General features: G+C 41.3%; 1 protein-coding gene across 1 annotated transcript; it reads left to right on the top strand.

Annotated features, from left to right (window-relative positions):
- The first annotated feature begins 479 nt into the window (after positions 1–479).
- On the top strand, positions 480–8880 carry htatip2 (HIV-1 Tat interactive protein 2). Its single transcript, XM_029766916.1, has 6 exons — positions 480–648; positions 1330–1519; positions 5657–5764; positions 6981–7118; positions 7255–7316; positions 7613–8880. The coding sequence occupies exons 2-6, from the start codon at positions 1331–1333 to the stop codon at positions 7827–7829; spliced, it is 714 nt and encodes a 237-aa protein (XP_029622776.1). The 5' UTR covers positions 480–648; position 1330; the 3' UTR covers positions 7830–8880.
- The last annotated feature ends 8725 nt before the right edge of the window (positions 8881–17605 follow it).

Raw genomic sequence — 17605 nt, 5'->3', positions numbered from 1 at the left:
CGTTACCAAAACCATTATACAAATGACGAGGGACAAATTCAACCAAAACTGCAATTGACAAAACTGCTAATTAAACTAAAATAGTTAACACATTGAGCTTTATGACAGAAATATGAGTGGTTTAATTAAAGACACTGGCCACAATATGACAAAGACAGACAGAAATATAGTGTTACCAAATGCTCTTTGGTACCTCCTGACAAGTAGCCACTGTGACTGTGTGTATCAATACCTGTAACCTCACTGCCCTCTGCCTAGCCTATTGATAAGTGGAGAGTAATCATGACAATGATTAGAATGAAACTGTCAAAGCTAGGCTTCTTATTGAACACATGCATCAGATGTATTTGTGTTTCAATAAAACAAGAACTACTCAAAACATTTTTCAGAATGTACTATCTTCACATAATATTTGTTGACAGTGTATTAGGCAGGGCTTGTCGATTCTACTGCGAATCACCAACGACAGCAGGAACCGGATGCGTGTTTCCATGGGCACATCTGTTTATCTATATCGCCGATCTGTTATGAAACTACTGGAAAGCAGCTGGAGGGGGTTAAAGCTAGTGGCTTTTTCGCCATTCTGGTCACTGTCATTGCAGCCATTTTACACCATCTAGAAAACTGCGACCGGACGATATACATCAGGTGAGAATCAGAAGCTAACGTTCTCGAACTAACGTGACGGTTTACTATGTCACTCAGTCTGCAATCAGGCTTGGGAATTATAGCATGTACCGTAACTAGCTACTGGTACTAGCTAGTAGCCTACTGGTCTGTTTTACAGCTAGTTGTAATGCTGAGTGATTTATCTTGCTAGTTAGTTAGCAGTCAAGAGACCGTTGTCGGGCGTGACACACACCTGGTGGGTATAATGTGTGGTACGTTCCAACAGGAACAGGATCCAAAAAACTTCGTAAATGACAAGGTTGCCAACAAACAACGCATACAAAGTTGTATAGCGGCCGAATAAGAGACCGAGTAGGGAGTGGGCTATTTGATTAAGTTTTTACTCGCCACGTTTATTCCGAAAAATGTCTCTGGTAGACTATGGACAAACATTAAGAATAAGCTACGTGGTGAGTTGATGCCAATCCGGCACCTAGGCGACTTGGTCATGCTACTTTGTATGCGTTGTTTGTTGGCAACCTTGTACTTTACGAAGTTTTTTGGAACGTTCCACAAATTATACCCACCCCACCCATACACCTGTGTGTGCAGTAAAAAAAAAAAAAAAAATGCTGTATCATGCTGCTTTTGTGTAAAAACAGCGATCAAACCATTAGGTCTCTCCTCAGTGGTGAAGCATTGTCTTGTTTTGTCCTTCAGGATGGCACATGACCTGAAAACACTGGCAGAGGACTTCAGACAGAAGAATAAAAGTTGTTTTATCCTTGGTGTCTCTGGAGAGACAGGCAAAGAGTTACTCAAAGAGATTGTGGAGAGGAAGCTCTTCTCGAAGATCACTGTCATCGGAAGGCGGCAGCTCACGTTTGAAGGCGAAGCGAATGAGAACCTGGTAAGTTAGGTGTGCGACTTGTCTTATTGTCAATGTATTGTTGTCTTTTCAAGCAGGGCCTGTATGGTTCTAAGATGAATTTAGCCTTGAAATGCTTTTGGGACACCGGGCCCTGCTCCCTGCTCTATTTGGCATTAACACGCATCCATGAGTAAGGTGTTAAGGATTATTTATTTTTTTACTTTGGTTCTGGTGTTATACTTTGTGTTCTGTCATAGAGAAGCTTGTGAGGAACACAGAACGGTTTATTTCATGAGGACAGGATTTACCATTGCTGAGAGATCTTACTTTCAAGTTATCGGAAAAGGTCAACGTTCATCCCTAGTCAATAATGGCACCAAATCACCTGTATTATATTTAACACGTTTTGTCCAATATCTCAAGATAGGGTGGTCATATTGCTATGACATTTTCAAGCAGAGCCGGTCCTGACCTCCCTGGGGCCCCAAGCAAATTTCTGCTATGGGGCCCTCTTACCTGACCCGTGAGCCATGTAAACCATTTGCCATTGCCACAGTCACACCTGACACCCCAGTGCTCCCACTACAATCCTCCCTCCTTTAAAACAGTTTTGCTCCATCTGTCGGTCTAAGAATACGTAGACCTATACAGAACGAACAATATTTATTGAATAGAATATTTTATATAGAATCTTAAGATAAGTGAATATTAACATGAATAAGAAATTGTAGAAAATAATATAAAATGTAGAAAATAATCAAATATAACAGTGAGCTTTGGCTCTGCTGCCTGATAATTAGTCCAGTCCTCACAATATTATACAATTTAGCTTTGCCTATACAATGTAAACATAAGCCTATAGTCTATGGCTGCAGGTATATGTCTCAAAGTCAAATAAAACCTATACAGCTGTGTGATTAACTTTGGTTCCCTCTACAGCCTGGGCATTTTCAGCATCGGCATGGGCACCAGCCTATCTGGACTGTCTGGAAGAAATGGAGAAAGTATGTCACATAGTTAAGCAGTCATTTATACAAATGCACTTCTGCCTTAAAATCTTAAATGTTACTAAGTAAACATTTGAATGTTTGAATTTACAGATTCAAGCCTGTTGTAACCTCAACATTCACTTCCTCGGGGAAGTGCTCCTTGATCTCTGGCTTTCCCTTTAAAGTCACGCGTCTCAGAATAATGGACATTTGCTCCTGGTGACTAATGTCAGCCGTACAGTCCAAGATAATGGAGAAGTACTGTGAGTCTCTTGCTTGAGTCACTGTTGCTTCCAGAATCTTGTCACTCACAATCTGTATCAGCTCATTCTGTGTGTGCGCTTCCCAAGGTAATGAGCATGTCTCTCCATCTTTAATTTTGCTGAGATTTTCCATAACAGGGTAACATTTTGACAGAAATTCAACCTCTTAGGAAGTTTCCATTATCTGGTTGGAAGAGTTTGTCTGATGAACCCCTGAATGCTAGGTTTATTTTAGCCAGAGACCGGGTGATACTTATTAAACATGTAAGGACATCCCGCCATCTCTTTCTTTCAGCCTCCAAAATTGTCATTTGTATCTGGTCAAGAGTCGGTCCCAGACTTAGGAGCAGATCAAGTTCTCTCCACTTAATCATATTGTTTGTGTGTTCAGGACTACCCTCATGGTGTTTCAGAATGGCGTTGATATTTGACCAGTCATTCACGCCTTCCTTTATTATTTTGTAGTCTTTTGTAGAAAAAAACGATACACAGCGTTGTTTTTGATTGAGTATGAAAGCCAGCCCCTGGTAATCTTTTCCCCATTTGACAGCTGTCTCTGTAATAAGCCTGAATGGAAACCTCTTCTAGACTTATCTTTAGGGTAAGATCAATCCAGTCCTGGTTTGAATGGACGTCTGTGCACTAACTCAGTCCTCATAAAGTCTGTGAAGACTGGGGGCCAATCTGCTGGGTCATTTGGTGGAGCAGCAACTGTTCTATTAGGGTCTGAGTTGCTTGTATCTGATGCTGGCTGTATACCTCTGGTTGTGCTAGTACTGTTTGAGGCTGCCTGTACTTCACCTGGGTCTGCGTTAGTACTTGCTGAAGATGGCTGTACTTGGTCTGTGTTAGTACTGGCTGTACTTGGTCTGTGTTAGTACTGGCTGTGGATTAACTGAGTCTGTGCTTGTACTGGCTGATGATCCAGCATCTCCTCTACTGACAAACTTAAGCATAGCACCTGTAAATTATAGATAACAATACTACTATTAATTTAATCAGCTGCATCAGACCCATTCAAACTGGCTCCCCCAGATTTCCTTTTATACATTCTCAAAAATAAAATACTATTTATACTATGGCTTGGCTGAATACTTGGTGGTTATTATTTACTGAGAGATGTGCATCCATATTGCCCAGTATGCCCAGCTAATCAACATTTTAAATTCAATGTATCAAGTAATAGTCAATGTCAATCCATTGCTTTCCATCTTGCATTAGTCCAGAGTTGTAACTAAACCTTGACTGAGAGACTAGATAATCATTGTCTTGTTTTAAAGTTGTGTGTGCCTCTGAGGAGTGCCATCACGCCCATATATTGTCTGGACTGTTCCCCACAGTGGTTGCTGCTGGAAAGCGCGAGTTCCATTTTGTGCGCGCGCATATGAATGCATGTTCACGTGCAACGCGGTTATCTTTTCCCGAGCTGCAGTTTATAAACACTGTTGCCCGTTGGCGTTTATCAAACGTAATAAATAGTTGTATTTCACTCTCACTTTTGTCAGGCACAAAGTCACAGAGCACAGCCCTGGAAGTGGCTGGCTAGCAAGCAAGACACAGACCGACCAAGAGATGTACTGCCCAGCTAGGTTAGCAAGACAGACAGACAAGACTAGAGAGAGATGCACTGCGAGCTACAGAACATCAACTTAACGTTACTGTTATCTGCTGACATCAAACTTGGAGAGGAGACAACATAAGTTTACCTGATTGCTGTTCCCGCAATTCACTCATGGTGTTTTTTTCTCTTTTCGTGACCAGAAGGATAGTTCCGCTTTATCCTCTCATCGAAGTTGTAAACATTGACACCCGCTTTGACACGAGGGGGAGGCGGGGCCCCTTGCGTAATTTGCGGGGCCCTAGGCAACTTGTGTCGGGAGCATATAGGGCCGCCCAGCTCTGTTTTCAAGGCTGATGTAGCCCAATATTGGACTAAAAGAGCCAAACGTTACTCCTTAGTCCAAGGGCCTTACATGTTCTGTTTAAAGTGTGAATTGGCTCTGGAAGCCAAAACAACCCAATATAAATATGAATCGATTCTCAATTGCGGTACAGTTCTAGAAATATAAATCCCTCTACTTTCATATCACATCAAAATAATTTCACAAATGCAAAATACACACTTACTCTACACGGTTTTAACCGGTTTTAACAGTTTCAGCCGACAGTATTTGTCAGTGACAACACGTTTGTCGCCTGTCTTCCGTTTACACACGGGTTCAGAGACGCAGATAGCTAATTAGCACTGTTTTCCATAAACAAGCTCTGTAACGTGGAAATATGACCATGTGGGAACCCTAACCCTATAAAAAGGCGTTTCAACTTAACCTTTTTTTTATTTATTTTTGTATAATCTCTCACCGATATGAAATATAAGGTCCTTGTGCTTCCAAAACTGTACCACAAGCGATGCGTGTTAATGTTCAGACCGAGCGTTGCGGCCCTTAACAAAACTACACATCTTATATGTAATGTAATGGAACGGAGTCATGGTCAAGGGCTAAGGCTGATGTAGAACAGAGATTATTCAAATAAAAGTAAATATTCTTCAGTTAAAATGCTATACATAATTACAGTAATTTAAGCCCAATAATTTAAGGTATCATGAACAAATATTCATGCTTTACGCAAAACTAAGAGTGTAACAATTTGAACATTCCCACAGATTTGAACATTCTTTGCACGGCACTTGCTTTTCGGATTTTTAGACATGGGTAACTGCCACATTTATATTTTCAAATGATTCATTATTTTTGTCGAATTCTCGTATAGCGTCCATTGTTTGTAGTGTCACCTAACACCCTACCATGAGCTTTAAATAAAGTTAAACATTCAATGCCGTTAATGTGTGTGCAGACTACAGCAAAGCCTACAAGAAGTCTACATCCATTAGAAAGATTGGCCTGTACTCTGTCCTCTTTCAGGTGCAGGAGGTGGTGGACTTTGAGAAACTGAATGACTATGCTGCAGCATTCCAAGGGCATGATGTTGGCTACTGCTGCCTGGGAACGACCAAAGCCAAAGCAGGGGCTGTGAGTTCACGGTCACTGATATAGAGACCCCTGTGAACATGTACCACCAGGGTCATAAGAAAAGAAAGAGGATTTCGACACCCACCATCTCAGATTTCTGAAATAATTTGTTTTTTTGAAACCGATAAGATTAGCATCCGTGCAACATTATTTTATTTAAATATAATTTGATCTCAGCTAATTGATTGCATCCAAATTGGCCATTTTTAATTTCTAGGATTCATATAATATTCAATAAATATCTGATTTGGACTCAGCTTTTTTTCTAACAATGATTTATCCAATGATGAAAAGTCACCTACAGACACTCCACGCCAAGTATATAGTATCAGTTTTCTGTGTCTGACAATTACTATGTTTCTAGTAGTATGTTAGTATGAAGAAACAATGTCATGTATTCCCAGTGAATTCGTTTTTTCCCCCCCGTTCAGAGAAATGATTAAAGTTATGTTTAGTCCCATCCTACATCCTGATATTATCAGGTTTTGACCATGAGATGGTGCTGTTCCTGCTATTAGGTGAAAAGGTTTGAAGTCATTTGGGTAAACTATCCTTTTAACGTTGAGGGGGAGGGGGTTGTATTATTATTTTTATTTTGTATCCCCTAATAGCAGAAACAGAACCAGCCAGTGGTCAGAACCTGGTAATAATCAGGATATAGGATGGGACATAAACCTAACAATTTCAATGACTAATTTCTCTGAACAGAGAAAAAAAATCACCACCAAATTCACTGAATACATTACATAGAATGAAGAAATAGCTCAATACTACTTCTCTGACGTAGAGAACTGATACTATATTGTCGTTGTTGGGATTGGCGTGGGGTGTTAGGGGTCCGTTGGTGTCTTGTCTATTTCTTTAGATTCCTCATGTCTTACTCATTTGTTAGAAAAAAGTTTGTTCTAAATCGGATGTTAGATGCTATATTTATTGACTATTATATGAATCCTATAAATTAAAATGGCCAATTTGGGTGCAGTCAATCATCTCAATTTCTCAGAGATCAAATTATATTTCAACAAAATAATGATGCAGAAATTCTTACCTTATGCTTCTAACTACAGGAACGATTCCAGAACAATCTGAGATAGTGGGTGTCATGGCTTGCTGAAAGGACATTGAACGACCCACCATACACAACCTGCTTGGATCATGTTGTGGTCAAATGCAGATTAATCTACACATATTTTCTCTTATCTTTCTGTCATTGTAGGATGGATTCATCCGTGTTGACCATGACTATGTCCTGAAGTCAGCGGAGCTCGCCAAGGCAGGAGGCTGCTCACACTTCAACCTAGAGTCTTCTAAAGGGGCTGACAAAACCAGTGGTTTTCTCTATCTCAAAGTGAAGGTAATACACAAAATGTTCACCTGAGTAAAGACATCTCATTTATAGCCTTTCATAAGGCCTCTTTCAGCCTCTCTCATAACGCTATTTGATGAAGTGCTGTATATTGTTTGGTTAATGCAAATGTTTGCCTCTCCAGGGACAAGTGGAGGCAGACATTGAGCCGTTGGGCTTCGAGAGGTACTCCATCTATCGCCCTGCGTAAGTCTCATTTGCATTGGTCATGAGTAAAAATGTTCCTTTGCAGAAATGACTCACTTGTTCATTACCTTATCAGTCATGGCAAAACAAATAGTGACCATAGGTGAATATCTCACACCAACGTCATGATTAGCAATATACACATTTCTCCAGTGATCACATGATGTAAACACATAGTGTTCAGTTTCATTGCATAAATGCACTCTGAGATATTTTGATACTGTGTTTATTGCTGTAAGTTATTTCACTTGTAACAACTCACAACTGAATTCTTCTTCTCTTGTTTTTCCTCCCAGGGTGCTGATGGTCGACAGGCAGGAGAGCCGGCCTGCTGAATGGTTTGCCAGGAAGGTCCTGGGCCCTATTTCCTCCATGTTTCCCACAGCGATGTCCATCCCCATCCAATCAGTGACCAGGGCCATGGTGGCCAACACACTGATCCCTGCAGGGGAGAAAGTGGAGATCCTGGAGAATAAAGCCATCTATGACTTGGGGAAGGCCCCAGAGAAATGAGGGACAGGGAAGAGGGAAGGTGTGTCTCAATAGCTTCATTTCCTCATCCCCTTTCCTCCATAAACCACTGATGTGGTTATACCGCCACTGGTCTGTCTGGACATGACATGTGAGAGCAACGTCAAGGGAAACCCTATCCAGTCCTTTCACCCATCAGTGATAATGAAGGAAAGGTGTTGAGGAAATTTGAGTGTTGGGAACTCAGCCAGAGACTGACGGTGAAGTGTGTTGTGCTACTGCCATTTCATGTGATGGTGCTTCTTCATGACAATATATTTTCTACTAACAACTTCCTTTGAAAGCATGGAGGGTTGACGACAAGTATAAAGTTGAATTTCTAGAGCAATGCATGGGAGTTGTTGAGGTTCCTTTCAACCATGATAGTCAACACGGTAGCTAGCTCTAGCTCGGTTTCTCTGGGAATGAGTCCAAAGGGGAATATTTCCTTATGAAAAGTACAATTTTTAAAGCTCTTCATGGGTAATGCAAATACGATATGATTGGGAAATTATGATTTAATTATGAATACTGAAATATGTCTTCTCTGTTGTCTTTGTATCCCAAGTGCTCTTTCCAAGTGCAGGCTATTTTTGTGGTCAACAAGGAGTTGGCTGAAGAGGAAACAGACTGGCACAGAGGCTAGAATCGGTTTAATATATTAGGTGAAGAGGGAAATGTATTGTTCTGGGTCCATTAACTCCTCAAAACGGTTTAGTTAGTAGAAGCTCTTCCATCCAGCCTACAACGTTCATGCTATTTTATGTAAGAGCACATCCTTAACCACTTTGAAAAATGATGCACTTACTTGAAGCAAGAGTTTATTTTCCACAAGACTGAACCATTGGAGAGGGATTTTAAGGCAATATGTCTGACTTGTCTTTGATCACTTTTGTTTGCTAAGCATGTAATTGAACCAGGGTTTATGTTGTTCATACTCATATTGACTTGGATTTCTATACATTTTAATTGTGGCGTTATGTAAATGTTATGTGTTTAAGTGGTCTATGCTTCTGTTACATTAAACAATGATGTAGTGGGCAGTAATACTTGATATGTGTATATACAGTATATTTTATATATATCTCACATGCGACTTATAAGACAATGTAATTAGCCCATTAACTGAACTATCTGACTTCATACGATAAATAACAATATGCAAGAACACTATAACCGAGTTACAGTAATAGGCAATGAAGAAATGTCTGAGAATGGAATTCTAAATACAAGTGTATTTAATTACTTTGTAAACTGAATAAGCTTATGCCTTTTTATAATGTTAAGTTACAAAGCGTTACAAGGCATTATTCTAAGCATGGTCGGAGAGAAAGAAATGGCCATGGCCCTTAGCTCATTGAAGAGAAAGTGTAGGTATCTCACCAGTGCAGGTCAGGAACATAAGAGACAATGAATCTAAGACCCTTTTATAAGCATCGGAGTTGTTTGGATTCAAAATCTGAGTTGTTGACCAATAGTATTACTGTAATTCAGACCTCCGTGATGTAATCACAACAGAACTGCTTCTCAGAGGTGAGACAGTGGGGGTTGGCAAGATCACAGAGAATGTTCAAATCAAGTTTTATGCATCACATGCGCCGAATACAACAGGTATTACAGTGAAATGCTTACTTACAAGCCCTTAACCAACAATGCAGTTTAAAATAAATTACAATGAAATAAAAGTAACAAAAAGAGCAGCAATAACAAGGCTATATACAGGGGGTACCAGTACAGAGTCAATGTGTTGGGGCACCGGTTAGTCAAGGTAATATGTACATGTAGGTAGAGTTATTAAAGTGACTATGCATAGATAAGAGTGTAGCAGCTGTGTGAAGGGGGGGATACAAATAGTCTGGGTAGCCATTTGATTAGATGTTCAGGAGTCTTATAGCTTGGGGGTAGAAGCTGCTTAGAAGCCTCTTGGACCTAGACTTGGTGCTCTGGTACCGCTTACCATGCGGTAGCAGAGAGAAAAGTCTATGACTAGAGTGGCTGGAGTCTGACAATTTTTGGGGGCCTTCCTCTGACACCGCCTGGTATAGAGGTCCTGGATGGCAGGAAGCATGGCCCCAGTAATGTACTGGGCCGTACACACTACCTTCTGTAGTGTCTTGCGGTCAGAGGCCGCTTCCTCCTGCTTCATTAGCAGCTGAACTATTTGTTTGTTTGTTAAACTTTGTAAACACGCTGGATGATTCAGAATCCATTGAAGAGCTTGAACGATTCATTGACGAGAGATACTTACGAACTCTTAGAAACATGTCGCTAGCTTCGGAGGACTCAAGCATTGTTAAGGACAACCAACCCAATCAACAAAACAAACCAAAATCAGGTTGGACAATTGGTATCAACGATGGAACCAAACCATCCCCTAGTAAGAGGGCGCGTGTGGCGAGTGGGGAGAGGTTTACAGATATGGATGTTGACTTGTTGAAATCCATCAATGAAAGGCTTGCCAAACTTGATATCTTGGATATATTACGAGAGGACATCAATGCATTATGTGCTAGTCTAGAATTTAGCCAACGTCAGATTGATGATCTAAGGAAAGAGAACACGGAGCTGAAAGGTACTGTAGACTCTATTCATAGCAAGGTGGAGGTGGTACAAAGGGAGAACAAACAACTTAAAGAAACCTTGCTTGATGTACAGTGTCGATCAATGCGGGACAATCTCATATTTTCAGGGATACCGGAGAATGACAACAGCAGAGGCTGTGAGGACACAGTCCGAGATTTTATGTCAACTCAACTAAAATTGCCCACTGATGTGCGTGATGTAACTTTCTCCAGAGTCCATAGAATAGGTAAGACCTCTGGAAATAGGCCACGGGCTATTATTGCATGTTTTGACAAAATTAAGCAAAAGGAAATGACGAAGAACATGGGCAGAGAACTCAGAAACACTGATTTTGGAATGAATGATCACTTCCCCACCGAGATCAATGAAAGGAGAAAAAAACTATATCCCATCATGAAGGAAAAACGTTGCCTGAATCAACGAGTCTCCATGGTGATGGATAAACTTTATATCAACGGGCAATTGTATCGGGACTCTAGAGTAACTCCCTGGCTATTTTAATTTAATGTTCAAATTTGAGTTTGTATGTTGTAGTGTATCATGACAACTTCAACTATAACGAATACATTCTCTATTGATCTTCACTTGACAAGGAAAGGGTTGCATATAGCTCAGGTTAATGTATGTAGCCTTCCTAACAAAATACATGAGGTTTTTAACTTGGTCAAGATAAATAATATTCATATTTTGGCCTTGACCGAAACGCATTTAGATGCATCTGTAAATGATGGGCAAATTAACATTCATGGATATAGTCTACTTAGAAGGGACAGGAATAGGAATGGTGGGGGTGTAGCACTGTATATTCAGAATCAGATACCTTTTAAGAGGAGGGATGACCTTAATGTATGTCAAGTAGAGGCACTATGGGCTCAAGTACATCTGCCTCACCAGGCAGCCATATTGGTGGGATGTGTGTACAGACCTCCTAGCTCTAAGGTGTCCTATTTGGATGACTTATGCACTGGGTTTGACAAGGCCACAGATAGCAACAGAGATGTATTTATCTTGGGTGATTTCAATATAAATTGGAAGGATCACAATAATTTGAATAGAACAAAATTGATGAGATATGCTATGAACTGTGGTTTGAAACAAATGGTTAATGATACTACTAGATCATCAATTAAGTTGGGTCATCGTTCAGACACATGCATTGATCTGATTTTCTGTAATATACCATCGCAATGCTTAAAAGCCAGATCAATGCCAGTGGGCTGGACAGACCATAATATTGTGACCGTAACCATGAACACCAAGGTTCCAAAGAAACCCCCAAGGATTGTGGTCAAGAGAAATTTTAAAACATTTAATTATGAGCTATTTCTAATGATTTGGCTGCTGTACCCTGGGAGCTGATTTATCTAGAGGATGATTTAAATCACGCTACAGAATGTTTTATTGATTTGCTCACTGAGGTTATGGACCATCATGCCCCTATAAGAAAGAGTACAGTTGGTGCACGTCCATCTCCATGGATTGATGATGAACTGGGTGAGGCTTTTTCTCAAAGAAATATGTTAAAAGTCTTAGCAGCCAAGTCAAAACTAGAAATTGATGAACAGAATTATAGAACATTTCGTAATTATGTAGTTAAATTGAATCGAAGGAAAAAAAAGTTATTTTTCAACAATGCTTTTATTGATTGTAAAAATGATTCTAAAAAGGTATGGAATACAGTTAAGGGTTTACTTGGTACATCTATCTCATCATGCCCATCTAGTGTGGAGGTTGACGGGAGAATAATAACAAAACCAGTTGATATTGGCAATAATTTTGCAGATTTTTTCACAAAGAAAATTAATTTACTGAGCAACAATGTAAACATACATTCTTCCAAACAAGCTATTGTCCAATGGATTGATGATCATATTATGAGCAACAAGATCTGCTCTTTTAGTCTGCAAACGGTGTCAGTGGAGGAGGTGTTAAACCTTTTGAAGTCATTACCTGATGGGAAATCTACAGGTTATGATCTTATGGACAATTTTTTGCTTCGCTGTGCTGCTCCCCAGATTGCAGTTCCACTGAGATACATATTTAATTGGTCACTGGAAAAGGGGATGTTTGCAAATGTATGGAAGCATGCTAAACTTTGTCCTATTCCAAAAGACTGCAAAGAACCCGCTACTCCTGCCAATAGTCGACCAATTAGTCTACTCCCTACACTCAGTAAGATATTGGAGGGTATTGTGAGTAGACAAATATGGGAGTACATGGAAAATAATGATCTGATTACAGCCAATCAGCATGCTTATCGCAAAAATCATTCCACTACCACTGCATTGGTTGACATGACTGACCAGTGGCTCAATGCTATGGATAATGGCAAGTTTGTGGGGGTACTATTTTTAGATTTCAGTGCAGCATTTGATTTAGTGGATCATGAGATAATTTTGACAAAATTAATGCATTATGGTTTTAAGGAGGTAGCATTGAATTGGGTACAGTCATATCTAACTGACAGGAAACAGTCCACCTATATCAATGGTTCATTTTCTTCCCCTCATGCTTTAAACTGTGGAATACCGCAGGGCAGCTGCCTTGGGCCACTTCTTTATTTAATATATACCAACGACCTTTCCTATGCCCTAGCTGAAACTCAAGCTACTGTATTTGCAGATGATACTACAATTTATGCAGCAGGACAATCGGTTCAACAGGTACAGCAAGCTTTACAAGGAGATTTGGAGAATATTAGGGAGTGGGTTTGCCAGAATAAACTTGTTTTAAACACCAAGAAAACCAAAGTTATGTTGGTCTGTTCCACTAGGAAAAGGCCAAAACAGCATGGGATACAATTAAGTATGGGAGGAGTACAAATTGAAGAAGTGGCAGAAACCAAACTATTAGGAGTGCAGCTAGACAACTGCTTATCATGGTCATCTCAAATAACTAATCTATGTAAAAAAAGTATTAAAACAGCATGCATAATTAGAAGGATAGCTAAATATTTACCAGGAAAAATGCTTAAGCAAATAACACAAGCTTTAATTGAGAGTCAAGTGAACTACTGTTCTGTGGTCTGGGGAAATGCATCATCAAGTGAAGTTAGGAGGCTGCAGATTGCACAGAACAAAGCAGCAAGGATTGTTTTACGGTGGAGATATGGTTTTTCTGTTGCAGTCATACGCAATGTTCTTGGTTGGTCATCAATCGACAAGATAATTGAAAAAAACATGCTTATTTTATTTCATAATATACATCATTTAAAACGGCCAAGTACAATTCACAACGGCAATCAGTTGGTAAGAGACAGACATTCCGTAAATACTAGGAATAGATTGTCCACCATCTATGCGTTATCCAGACAGAAAAGAGAAATAGGCAAAAGAACATTTCGATTTAGAGCAATAAAGAAATGGAATAAATTAACTGAGCAAACCAGAAACCTTTCAATATATACATTTAAACATTATTTTAAAACAATTTAAATATAATACACAGAAATGTTGTGGGATTACAGTAGATGAAGAATTCATATTTTTTAGATTGATTATTTATTTTTATTACGTTAGTATATTATGTATGTTTGTAATAGTGTGTTATATGTGAAAATGTGTTCGTATATAAATTGTATTTTAATATTTAAGGACTCTTGGAAGATTAGTCCAAATGGGGACTAAAAGAGATCCAAATAAAATCAAATCAAATCTTGCGGTCAGAGGCCGAGCAGTTGCCATACCAGGCAGTGATGCAACCAGTCAGGATGCTCTCGATGGTGCAGCTGTAGAACCATTTGTGGATCTGAGGACCCATGCCAAATCTTTTCAGTCTCCTGAGGGGGAATAGGTTTTGTTGTGCCCTCTTCACGAGTGTCTTGGTGTGCTTGGACCATGTTAGTTTGTTGATGTGGATACCAAGGAACTTGAACCTGCTCCACTACAGCCCTGTCGATGAGAATGGGGGCATGCTTGTTCCTCCTTTTCCTGTAGTCCACACTCATTTCCTTTGTCTTGATCACGTTGAGGGAGAGATTGTTGTCCTGGCACCACACGGCCAGGTCTCTGACCTCCCTATAGGCTGTCTCGTCATTGTCGGTGATCAGGCCTACCACTGTTGTGTCATCGGCAAACTTAATGGTGTTGGAGTCGTGCCTGGCCATGCAGTCATGTGTGAACAGGGAGTAGCAGGAGGGGACTGAGCACACACCCCTGAGGGACCCCCGTGTTGAGGATCAGTGTGGTGGATGTGTTGTTACCTACCCTTAACACCTGGGGGTGGCCCGTCAGGAAGTCCAGAATCCAGTTGCAGAGGGAGGTGTTTAGTCCCAGCATCCTTAGCTTAGTGATGAGCTTTGAGGGCACTATGGTGTTGAAGCTGAGCTGTAGTCAATGAATAGCATTCCACAGAGGTGTTCCTTTTGTCCAGGTGTGAAAGGGCAGTGCGGAGTGCAATAGAGATTGCATCTGTGGATCTGTTAGGGCGGTATAGAAATTGGAGTGGGTCTAGGGTTTCTGGGATGATGGTGTTGTGAGCCATAACCAGCCTTTCAAAGTACTTCATGGCTACAGACATGAGTGCTACAGGTCGGTAATCATTTAGGCAGGTTACCTTAGTGTTCTTGGGCACAGGGACTATGGTGGTCTGCTTGAAACATGTTGGTATTACAGACTCACACAGTCGTCCAGACAGCTGATGCTCTCATGCATGTTTCAGTGTTACTTGCCTTGAAGCGAGCATAGAGGTAATTTAGCTCGTCAGGTAGGCTCGTGTCACTGGGCAGCTCTCGGATGTGCTTCCCTTTTGTAGTCTGTAATAGTTTGCAAGCCCTGGCACATCCGACGAGTCAGCACATGCTCGGAGTACACGTCCTGGTAATCCGTTTGGCCCTGCGGCCTTGTGAATGTTGACCTGTTTAATGGTCTTACATCGGCTGCGGAGAGCGTGATCACACAGTCGTCCAGACAGCTGATGCTCTCATGCATGTTTCAGTGTTACTTGCCTTGAAGCGAGCATAGAGGTAATTTAGCTCGTCAGGTATGCTCGTGTCACTGGGCAGCTCTCGGCTGTGCTTCCCTTTTGTATTCTGTAATAGTTTGCAAGCCCTGGCACATCCGACGAGTGCCAGAGCTGGTGTAGTACAATTCGATCTTAGTCCTGTATTGATGCTTTGCCTGTATGGAGGGCATAGCGGGATTTCTTATAAGCATCCTAATTCCTAGACCAGAGTAAATTATTGTATTCAGTTGATTAGTCGCTTTGAGGGCTGCCCTACACAATCCTCTTGAACACATCTGATTCTACATCAGACAGAACTGTTCAAAACTGGACAGCCAGCACTGTAGACATTCAGACCAGCAGTTCTTGGTTCGAGCAGCATCACGTCAGCAGTGTCCTTTTGGTGGGTAGCATCTTTTGGTGGGTAGTATTGTCTTCTTTAGACATGCAAATGTATGTAGGTAACACCTTTCCTGCAAGCTAGAAAGGAGAGCTCCATTCTTTTGTAAGAGTAAACTAATGAACATGTTTATCTGATTGTTCAATAGCAACTTCAGAGGTGGTTTTATCAGTCATAAATATAAAAGATACAGTATTTCTAAATAAAACATACTCCTTCCTTGAGAAAATGCCTTGGAAATGGCAATTTTGTAATTGTAAAACTCTGGAATTTTAAACTGAAAATATAAATAACACATTTAGGTCTAGTCTGTGAGAATTACAATGTAGGGCTAGCAATTTTAAAATTCAATGTATTAGCATCTCAGTTTACAGCAATCAACATTAGCATACTAATGGGGAAAGTTCTAAGGCCATGTTGTGACATGACTACATTGGCCTTGACCAGATGCACTACACAGGAAAACAAACTATTCTTTGTGTTAACAGGAGCCATTACACTTTGGATATGTCAAAGAAAGCCCATTCACAAAATTAACCTACAGCCATCACAAATGGATATAAAAATTGAGTTGCAAAGGAAGAAATGATTAACACATCATCGTCAAATAATCAACATCTTAAATCTACCTTATTGTAACGACGACGCTGGGAGACGGGAAGCCAGTGCAGGTAGTGAATTAAATAAATGTAATAGAACAAAGCAAGACAAGTGTAGCGTATGTCATGGAACATTATTACTGCCAGGGGAATAGACTTAGGGGAGGTAATGAGAGGAGAAATGGAGTCCAGGTGAGCCTAATCAAGGGCACTGCGTTCATCCACCTCTGGCCTGCTGGCCCCCCTACCTCTGAAGAAGCACGGTTCCCGCTCAGCCCAGTCCAAACTGTTCGCTGCTCTGGCACCCCAATGGTGGAACAAGCTCCCTCACGACGCCAGGACAGCGGAGTCAATCACCACCTTCCGGAGACACCTGAAACCCCACCTCTTTAAGGAATACCTGGGATAGGATAAAGTAATCCTTCTAACCCCCCCCCCCCCTTAAAAGATTTAGATGCACTATTGTAAAGTGGTTGTTCCACTGGATATCATAAGGTGAATGCACCAATTTGTAAGTCGCTCTGGATAAGAGCGTCTGCTAAATGACTTAAATGTAAATGTAAATGTAATCATGAGGAGCAGGTGTGCTTAAGGATGTTGCCAGGACCGGTCGTTAGTAAACCGGCGACGCTGGAGGGGAGACGTGACAGGAACCACCGGCCTGAGAAGGGAGACATAAAAGGTCAGATGTGGTAGTCACCTCATTGACCCTCCGGAAAATCTTAAACTGTCCCACAAACCGGGGGCTCGGCTTCTTCTAGGGCAGGCGGAGTGGTAGGTTCCTGGTAGAGAGCCAAACATGATCACCAAGATGGAACACGGGAGTCGGTCTCCCTGCTTCTTCTGATGGTGGACAGCGCACTGGAGTCTCATGTGAGCGTCGCTCCACACTTCTGCATGCCTGAACCACTCATCCGCCACGGGAGCTTCAGGCTGGCCTGGGGTCCATGGAGCCAGGGCCGGCTGATAACCCACTGGTAGGGAGTCAGCCCGGTGGAGGAGTGATGTAACGAATTCTGGGCATACTCCACCCATGGAAGGAATCAGGCCCACTCCCCCTGCCAGTCCTGTCAGTGTCTCCTGAACCTCCCCAGCACCTGGTTCATCCTCTCCACCTGCCTGAGGCCTATACCCAGAAGTGAGGCTGACCGTGACCCTGAGCTTCTCCATAAAGGCTCTCCATACCCTAGATGTGAATTGGGGGCCATGGTTGGAGACAATGTCCTTCAGAAGGCCATAATGCCGGAAGCAACCTG

The sequence above is a fragment of the Salmo trutta genome, chromosome 12, assembly GCF_901001165.1.
Source record: "Salmo trutta chromosome 12, fSalTru1.1, whole genome shotgun sequence".
In the NCBI taxonomy this organism is placed as follows: Eukaryota; Metazoa; Chordata; class Actinopteri; order Salmoniformes; family Salmonidae; genus Salmo; species Salmo trutta.
The sequence above is the reverse complement of the archived record's forward strand: the minus strand, read 5'-3'. Positions and strand labels throughout refer to the sequence as shown.

Bases quoted from the DNA above. Each gene is read 5' to 3' on its own strand.
- htatip2 (XM_029766916.1), top strand. From the start codon at position 1,331: ATGGCACATGACCTGAAAACACTGGCAGAGGACTTCAGACAGAAGAAT. The intron at 7,119-7,254 runs GTAATACACAAA...TTGCCTCTCCAG, and splicing joins TTCTCTATCTCAAAGTGAAG to GGACAAGTGGAGGCAGACAT. The intron at 7,317-7,612 runs GTAAGTCTCATT...TTTTCCTCCCAG, and splicing joins TACTCCATCTATCGCCCTGC to GGTGCTGATGGTCGACAGGC.